At 31.2% G+C, this 10,427-nt stretch overlaps 1 protein-coding gene across 1 annotated transcript; it reads left to right on the top strand.

Moving 5' to 3' along the window:
* The first annotated feature begins 5,867 nt into the window (after positions 1 to 5,867).
* LOC139866233 (short chain aldehyde dehydrogenase 1-like) lies at positions 5,868 to 6,931 on the top strand. Its single transcript, XM_071854404.1, has 2 exons — positions 5,868 to 5,892; positions 6,004 to 6,931. The coding sequence occupies exons 1-2, from the start codon at positions 5,870 to 5,872 to the stop codon at positions 6,821 to 6,823; spliced, it is 843 nt and encodes a 280-aa protein (XP_071710505.1). The 5' UTR covers positions 5,868 to 5,869; the 3' UTR covers positions 6,824 to 6,931.
* Positions 6,932 to 10,427: the final 3,496 nt, after the last annotated feature.

Here is a 10,427-nt window from a genome sequence, read left to right as displayed (position 1 = left end):
CATAAAGTGTACTAATATGAACGAACAAGACTTATTAACCGGATAAACAACTAAACGATGACGTGGCATCCTACGTGGAGAATGACGTTGGTGATACATCGGAACAAAACTGAAAGTATATAGCCTACATTCGAACAAAACTGAAAGTATATAGCATACATCGGAACAAAACTGAAAGTATATGACCTATTTGTAGCCATATAAAATGCAAAAAAAATGTTAAATAATTAACTTTACCGGTTCAGCAGGTAACTTGTTAAATTTGTGTACATCGATACAACTTTTAAGAGTATATAACCTACATTAGTATTTTTTTGGAGTATATAGCCTACATTGAGACAAAATTGAAAGTATATGACATATTTATGATTTTAACCCTTTAAAATTAAGATAAATAAATAAATAAACTAAATATTGTAATAAAATATATATATATATAAAATAAATATATAATCACAAATTTTTATAAGTTCTATCTGGTATAAATTTTAAAAAGGTTTTTTATGTCAAATTAGCCGCCAAAATACTTACAGATGGCCAAGTCGAGTCAGTAAGATACTCTATTTTAAAACTATGATATCTTTATTTTTACAAAATTAAAACATCAAACTAGAGGGACTTAATGGTTTACACTATGGTTTGCACAAATAATATTGATTATAAACCAAAAAAGACGTTCAGAAGACATGAATATAGCATAAAAAGGAAAAAGTTAGCAGTTATACGTCTAGTGTTATCCGTTCAAAAAACTGTAACAAATAATAACCATATCGCCCAGCATTTTGCGTAAGCCCCGCAGGCCGCATCAAATGCATAAGCCCTAATTATCGGAGTAATAAGCACATGAGCAGCACATATGTCACGTCATCGTAAAGATCTAATTCGGTTAGTACTTTTAGCATAAAGCAACCCCTAATAAAGTGACACATGTACCCCCGAACATTCAAGAGCTCTTACACCTATAAATAGGCCACTTGGGCCATCATTTTGGGGATACTTGGACTGGTGACAGAGAACACACTTTCTCTCTCACACAATATTTTCTCACTCTAGAACTTGTACACCTAACTGCAGAACGCAAGACGGACCATTTTATAGTTTTGTTCCGGAAGATTGATTAAGCCACCCCACGGTACTCAGGCCGTGATCCGTTTCTGCAGAGATTTTTTTCCCGAGAGTAAACATCAATTGGAAATCTACCTCATCACACTGATTTCTAGATACTTGTTGACGCTAGCCGTTAGCTGAAACTAGGTATCAACATTACACGTGCATTACATACCTTCATTACTAATCAATACTTCAGATATTTTTGTTTGAATTATATAAATACTCGATGTAGCTTACAACAATGAAAACATATTTAAAGTTCAGTTCATTCATATACTCCCTCTCCTTCTCAAATCTATCGAGACAAAAAACACATTTTTTAAGAAAAAGTGACTGACACATGTACTTTTCTGTTAACTTTTCAGTCTTACCCCTTATTTTTTACCCATCTTTTTTTCTTACATGTATAAGGAAGGGGCATAAAAGAACTTTATCACATTATTCTTTTTCATTTATGGAAGTAGACAATTAATTTGGGACATCGCAAAGAAGAATACTCATTGTAGAATCAAAAGGAGGAAATAATTTTTATCAAATATTATAAATAACATCAACAAAAACTTAAAGTCAGAAAGAATAAAATTTTGAAAAGTGAAAATGAACACTTCCCATATGATGGATTGGGATGGACGAAGTATTCATGAATTAATTTATTACGTGTGCAAATTGAATCCTTCACGTTCGTAGCCTATAAATGCACATCTCCTTTTCATTCATACCACGCAAATCCCAAACAACCACTACAAGAATATGACCCTTTAGGGAGGACAAAAGTCCTCACAATAGGTGCAAAAGTCCTCACAATAGGTTTATTGTGAGAACATGTCCTCACAATAGAGTCCTCGCTATAACCCCGACGCAATAAGTCAATTGTGACAACAATGTTCACGCTATAACATTTTTAAAAGAAAAATGAAAATGAATCGATAAATACCTATTGTGAGGACAATGTCCTCACGATAGATAAATAATTAAAAAAACTTTCATCTACAAAAATACATAAATACAAACATAAATACATATATACTTACATATACAAACATAAATGCATAAATAAAAAAAAACTTTCTGTGAGGACATGCCCTCACAATAGGTTAATTAATTTGTTTTTTAAAATGGAAATTGTGTCCTCACAATATGCCTATTGCCAGGATGTGTCCTCACAATAGGTAAGCTGTAAATAAAGCAGAAAGCTGCTGTATTTGTAGCTTCTATCCCAGTTTGTCGGGTCGTTTTTCCAGTTTCATGATTTCCAGATTATCAACAATACAATATTAATAATATCAACATCGTCAATATCAACAACAAAATAAATAACGGTATATATCATTAAATACAATATATAGTTTAGCATCTTAAAAATAACAAGTTTAAAACTTCTAATTCGGACACTAAAAGTTTAAAACAAAATAACAACCTCAGAACAATACATTAAACTTTCTAGTTTTCGTCCTTGTGCTTTAAATGCCTTCGCCATTTTACGGAGTATCAAGTTTCTTCTCTTGACGGTGCTACTTTTTCCAAGCAATGACTTTACCTATGTAGGTATAAATATCTATAAGTAACACACACATATACAATGAGGACCTTTTATTATATTTTGCGTTCTAAGTAAATGATACATGTTGTTTTCTAAGTGATATAAACTACGTTCAATTCATTAGTTGATTACTAACTAGCTAACTTATCATTTGTTTTAGCCATAAACTCCTAGCAATTAACTAATTAGAAACCTACTTTAATTTTTAAAATATAGACATAACCTTGTTAAACTAAAGCTCAATCAACACAACAAGATCCTACATATGTTGTAGTGCTTAAAATAAGTTTAGTCAACAACTAGTTTAATTTTTAAAATATAGACATAACCTTGTTAAACTAAAGCTCAATCAACACAACAAGATCCTACATATGTTGTAGTGCTTAAAATAAGTTTAGTCAACAACTAGTTAAACAATTTTAATGGTCAAAATCAACAATCAATAAAAAATCAACTTTCAATATTAACTAGTTAATTTTTTAACTTCCTATGATTTAACATTTCAAAACTTCTCATAAAAATTAAACTATCATCAAACAAACCACTTTAATCAAAATATGAAACATTTTCAACCAAGAACAAAATTCAACAAAAATCAACAAAATTTGACCGAATCATTCTTGCTAATTCATGTAAAATCAAGTGAATAGGTTTCATACAATACATTTACAATCATATAGAACATATGTAGCAACAAAAATTATTCGGTTTATCCTAGAAACTACTAAGATTTTAACTAAAACCTTAACTTTATAAAGTAAAGGAAAAAGTGACGATTACCTCAAATTTTGTGGATTGAAACGTGAAATGAATTGATATAATAGATTAGGGATCGAAAGGGTTTGATATTAAGCTCTTATTCGTGATTTTTGGTGAAGAAATGAATGCTTTTAGAGGTTTATCTTCGTCATTTTACGGAGTGGGTTGGGTTGGGGTTTGATGATGAAAAGTGAAGAAAGTGTAAAGATGCTTGATTTTTAAGGTAACCTATTGTGAGGACACCTATTGGGAGGACATGTCCTCACAATAGGATATAATTTAAATTTTTTAATCTGACGTTTTAAGTTTGATTTTTTCAGTTCCCACCAAAATGAAAAAACTGAGTATTTAATTTTTTAAGACATTTATTGAGAGGACATGTCCTCACAATACGCTATAATTAATTTTTTTAAATATATTTTTCTAAGTTTGATTTTTTCGGTTCCCACTAAAATGAAAAAAAAAACCGAGTATTTAGTTTTTATATATTACCTATTGCGAGGATATGTCCTCACAATATGGTATTTTTAAATTTTTTCAAAACTTAATTTTTTCTGTTCCCACCTAAAATATAAAAATCCAAGTATTTAATTTTTATATATTACGGTATTACCTATTGCGAGGTTAAGGGTATCGGGGGAGCTTATGGCTTATTGTACGAGTAGAAGGGAATCGGGTGAGCTTAAGGCTTATCAAACGAGATGAAGTCTTATCGAACGACCTTTAGGCTCTTCGGACGACCTTAAGGCTCTTCGGACGACCTTAAGGCTCTTCGGACCACCTTAAGGCTTATCGAACGAGGTTAAGGTTTATCAGGCGAGCGTATGGCTTATGGGACGAGTGTATGGCTTATCGAACGAGAGTATAGCTTATCGGATGAGTGTATGGCTTATCGAACAACCTTTAGGCTCATCGGACGACCTAAAGGCTCATGAGACGACCTTTAGGCTCATCAGATGACCTTAAGGATCATTGGACAACCTTAAGTTCCGCCACCGCACATACATATATACTTAATTTTCTTGTGTACATACATTCATGCATACAATATTAATTGTCTTGTATACATACATACAATATTAATTGTCTTGTATACATACATACATACTTACATATACAAACATAAATACATTATACACACATACATTCATATATACTTTCACATACATACATACATACATATACATATATATATATATATATATATATATATATATATATATATATATATATATATATATATATATATATATATATATATATATATATATATATATATATATATATATATTGTATACTGAGCTACATACATACATAGACACATTCGTACATTGTACTTACAAACGTACTTACATATACATACATTCATTATAGATATGGTATATGACATTCATTATACAAACACATATATACACACCCATTCATTTATTATACATCCGTAATGTATATGACATTACACATATACATAATAGATACATATATACGCATACAAACCTTATACACATACATACATACATATATACATACATACATATACAAACATAAATACAATATACACACACATACATACATATATACTTACACTTATATATACTGTATACAGAGCTACATACATATATACACACATGAATACATTATACATGTATTAATGTATAGTGTATTAATACATTAATACTTACAAACATACTTACATATACATACATTGATTATAGATGTTGTGTATGACATTCATTATACAAACACATATATACGTACATACATTTATTAAAATTATTAAAAAGGTTAACAATCTATCAAAGATCAAATATAATAATTTTAATAAAAATGTATTCAAAATTTATAATTACCTATTGTGAGAACAAGTACTAGCAATACGTTAATATATACATACATACATTATACATCATACGTTAATATAGTTAGTTTTAACAAAAATTATTAAGAAAATGAATTTAATTTCCTATTGTGAGGACAAGTTCTCGAAATAGGTTGCACGGGTTATTATTTTAATTTAGAGGGAACTGAAAATTTAAATTTAATTCGTTTTAATAAAAATAGATTTATTTTAAAAAAGTTAATTACCGATTGTGAGAACAAGTCCTCTCGATAGGTTTTCGGCGTTTATTTATTTATTTTTGAGGGAACTGAAAATTTAAATATAATTCGTTTTAATTAAAATTGACTAATTAATTATCTATTGTGAGAACATGTCCTTGCAATATGTCTGGTCAAAAAAATATGTCACGTTTCTTTATTTTTTCTTCTTTGACTGGAAAAAAAAAATCAAAAATAAAATAAATAACACCTATTGTGACGACATGTCCTCACAATAGTTTTAGTCAAACTAAAAAATCAACTCCAACCCATATTTTTGTCGTTTAGCTGTCTTTCTGTGAGGACATTAGTATCCTCCCAAAAAGTGTCGTCACAAAAAGTCCATATTCTAATAGTGAACCAATGATGAATGGTTATACTCGCAACAGGTAACTACAACAATTCTCTCGTCACTAAACGAAATAAATTAGCATTATTTTATCTACTTTTCGTATTTTAATAAATCCATAACCTCATACCTGTTTTGATACGTTATACAGGCTAGAAGGCAAAGTTGCCATAATTACAGGAGGTGCAAGTGGTTTTGGAGAAAGCACCGTTAGACTGTTCGTTAAACACGGCGCCAAAGTTGTGATTGCTGACGTTCAAGATGACCTAGGTCTTTCTCTTTGCAACAAATTAGCAACCAAATTCGGCTATAACAATATACTTTACGTACATTGTGACGTCACACAAGACTCCGATGTTAAAAACACCGTTGACACCGCCATTTCAACGTTTGGGAAACTCGACATCATGTTCAATAATGCCGGGATCACCGGGACCATAGATTTTAGTATCCTAAACTCGGATAACGAAAATTTTAAACGAGTTTTTGATGTGAATGTATTTGGAGCATTTTTAGGTGCTAAACATGCCGCTAGGGTTATGATTCCGGCTAAACAAGGAGTAATATTGTTTACATCAAGTGTAGCGTCGGTTTTATCAGGCGAATCACCGCATGCATACACAATGTCGAAACACGCAGTTGTAGGGTTAATGAAGAATTTGTGTGTTGAACTAGGGCAATATGGGATTAGGGTTAATAGTATTTCTCCGGGGTCGGTTTCAACACCGTTGTTGACGGCGGCAATGGGGTTGGATAAGGCGGCAGTGGACGGTATCTTGTGTGCGTCTGCGGTGCTGAAAGAGGTGGTTCCGACAGCAGATGATGTGGCGGAAGCCGCATTGTATTTGGGAAGTGATGCTTCTAAGTATGTTACTGGAGTTAATTTGGTGGTTGATGGTGGTTATAGTACTACTAATCCTACTTATTCAAGGGTTATTAAACAAACATTTGAAGACTTAGTCAAAGGATAATTATGATATTTTCACTATCAAAATTGATAGATCCGAAGACAATGGATTAAGTACTTGTAACATACAAATACATAATTCATAATTACGGTGAATATATCAAATTTTGATGGTGAAAATATCAATTCATTGGCAAAATATAATATAATGAGTGTACCATGCAATAATTGAATGTGTTTCTTGGTCGTTCATTGCATTTGTTAAAAGCTATAAGTTGGGATAGTAATTGGAGAGCTATTATTTGACATAAAAAAGATATATTTTTAACTTTGTAGAGTATAATAATATAATAATATGAAATATATCGAACTATTTTCACATGACTATTTTCTTTATAATTTGTTAACAAGGGACAATAATATCATGACTGTATTAATTCTGATCTCTTCTTTATTACTCCAATATTCTTTGTAGGACAATTCTCTTCTACTTTCAATAATTACACAAATCCAGGAAATATTTATTTTAGGTTTAACTGAATTTAATATTTAATTCCTTAAATTATTATCATCAGACATTAAATAAATCTACATTTCTTTTTTCAAACTATACATGTATGCAATAGCTTTTTAAATGTATATCAATTTTTGTGGTTTTTTAAATAATTTCAGTATATTTAATCTAGATGATGAAGTTTGTACTACGTATTTTTTTTTACTAGGGTGTTTGAGAGGTTATGTTAATGCGAATATAAAATGCTTCAACATATTTTCACATTCGCATTCACATATATAGAATAAAATGAATTTATTAAATATACCTACATCATTGAATGTTTACGCGTGACAGTTTGACCAAATTCAATAGACGGTGGCTGCCAAGGATAAGAATTTGGTTCTACTCCGTGTTGCAGAATGGAGAAGTTATCACTGATTCGTTTATTCATCGCGCAGGGACAAATCAGTGCCATCTGAACAAGTGGACGACAAATTATTAAAACCCGGGTCTAAAAGCAAGAAAGCGTCTCATGCATCGGACTAGCTAATTAGGTGTCATTTGATTTTACGGTTGTTATTTGGCATGGGTTTCATTTTTGGTTGTTAGTATTCGTTGGTTACTTGTGTTTTGCAAGGACGTATTTGAATGTGTGCAACACATGCGCTTGCACATGACCCATAATTCAAAGGGCCTATAATCTAACAAAATAAGTAGTAATTATAAAAAAGACAAAATTGCTGAAATGGTCCCTGTGGTTTGTACCAAAATGCTGATTTAGTCCCCGTGATTTTTTTTGACGGACTTCATCCTCATAGTATGTCAATATTGCTAATTTCGTCTCTATTTCTGACGACCGTCTAAAATAGCCGTTAAACAGGGTCATGTGCGAAACAAGTGAAGGGCAAGTGTGTCTTGTTGCTTCTCATCTTCATCCTCTACCTTATCTCTTGCACTACTCATTTTCCTTCCCAAATAAAACAATGAAATCAATAAACCTACAAATTATAAACTCTAAATTATACCCAAATCCACATCAAACACAATCTATACTTCATCTTCTTCCCACAGTTTATTCATATTCATAATATTCAAACCAATTAATAAATTTATTTTCATATATGAAAAGAATTTATAAAAAAAATTAAACCAAAAACCCGCTATTCTTATTTTCAGATTTGAAGGAGACTAAATCACGATATTTGTTGTGGGTTTGTATCATGTTGCACCTAATTCACCAATTGTTGTCCAGATTCATTGAACCAGAAGCGCAACCCGTAAGCAAAAATGGACACATCACTTGTAACTGCTCTGTCCGTTTTTTTTTCGATGATGAACACAACAACTTGAGTATTCGATTAGGATGAAATTGAGGCCAAAAGCTAATTGACAACAGTCCTAAATTGAGTGAAAAATATTTTTTGTAAACAAACTAGATCCAAAACATCATCAAATGTAGGATTATGCTAATGAACAATTCACGAAGATGAAATTACAATTTCATAGTGTTTTTCGAATTTATTGTTTTTAGGCCACGATTCCTTCATGAAAATTTACCCAAATCCATCAACAAGTGCTCGTGTATCCATCTCATGATTTGAAAACAACTGCAATTCATCAATTTGATGATCTTTGACTTTTAAGAAAAGTCAAACGGACTTGATTTCATAATCAAATGATGTTATTAGTTCAAATTAATGGATCTCAAGGCTGAAACAAATATTCAGTAACTAGAATCTGTGATGAATTTCACTATTGCTTGATTTTTGCTCGATGATAGATGAACTACATATCTGAGACAGATTTGATGATGTTAATATGAGATGAATAGCTACGAAGCTTAGGTTTATGAAAAGGAACATAATTTCATCTTCAATTCACTGTTTTTTTTGCAACAAACATAAAGCATGTGTGTTTATAAAGAAAAGGAAAAAGGAAAGAAGTGTGATTAAGTTGAACATGTTATTGTTTGATGAAATTAGGTTGAAGATGTTAGTAACAAAGATAATAAAGAAAAAGGAAAAAAAAGGAAGAAAATATAAAAGACGGATTTACCCTCATGTGTGTAGCATGTGACATGAGTTAACATAACTTTTTAACGGTCGTCAGACGTAGGGACGAAATTAGCGTCATTTACAAACCACTGGGATGAACTCAGTAAAAAAAAACATATGGACTAAATCAGCATTTTGATACAAACCACATGGACTATTTCGGCGATTTTGTCTATAAAAAATATTGTTATGACTAATGATGTTGATACTTAACCTAATTTTCTAGTATTATTGGAATCGACGGGATGCCTTTGGAGTTTTGTTGATTTGAGTTTTTTAAGCCGTCGTATGTTAGTTTTTGTATGCTTTTGTCGGTAATTTGCTATTTTGTTTGAAGGCTCGCTCTTAGATAGGCTTGGTTGGTTTGTTCTCTAGTTGCGAGGCTCCTTTGTCTGTATTCTTGTTGGTCGTTTTCTTTCATCATTTGATTGGTCGATTTTCTTTCATCATTTGATACAAGTTTCTCTTTTCTTATTACATTCTTGTTTTCCGACAAAACAAATTAATGATAAATGACAAGCATATATGCATTGTGTCGTTTGGATCCTATTAATTGAGTCAACAGGAAGCGTTGATTTATTGGTGACTTGACTGCTATTTAAAGCCTAAATTGAATGTGCAGGATTTAAACTCCATGGAAATTTGATTCAAACTTTTTCATGGCGTCTGATGCTTTATTTTTCATATTTTATTATTATTATTATTATTATTATTATTTTAAATTTTTCTACTTATTGGTCGGATGACCATTTGGAAGCAATTTTTTTATCCGTCGAATAGGAAGAGGAAAGACTTTCTCTTCTCTTTGGAGTGTATCACTCTTGGTGGAGAAATGACTTTTCTTTATTCAAAGATAGAGAAAAAGAATTGTCTACATCTCACATTCCCCCATACACCACGCATGTGGTACTGAGTTTTCGTTGTTGTTGTTGTATATGCATTGTGTCGGTGAACAAATAATATATACTTCTAATGACAATATAAGCGATTATGATACTTATCGAATGACCGTTGACCTAGGGTTTTGTTTTGACTTTTTCAACTTTGAGATGGAGGGTTCAAGTCATGTTATAAATATATTCGTGGATTGTTTTAGATATTCATAAAATTAGTTGTGT

This window comes from Rutidosis leptorrhynchoides, chromosome 1 (genome assembly GCF_046630445.1).
Source record: "Rutidosis leptorrhynchoides isolate AG116_Rl617_1_P2 chromosome 1, CSIRO_AGI_Rlap_v1, whole genome shotgun sequence".
Classification (NCBI taxonomy): domain Eukaryota; kingdom Viridiplantae; phylum Streptophyta; class Magnoliopsida; order Asterales; family Asteraceae; genus Rutidosis; species Rutidosis leptorrhynchoides.
The sequence above is the reverse complement of the archived record's forward strand: the minus strand, read 5'-3'. Positions and strand labels throughout refer to the sequence as shown.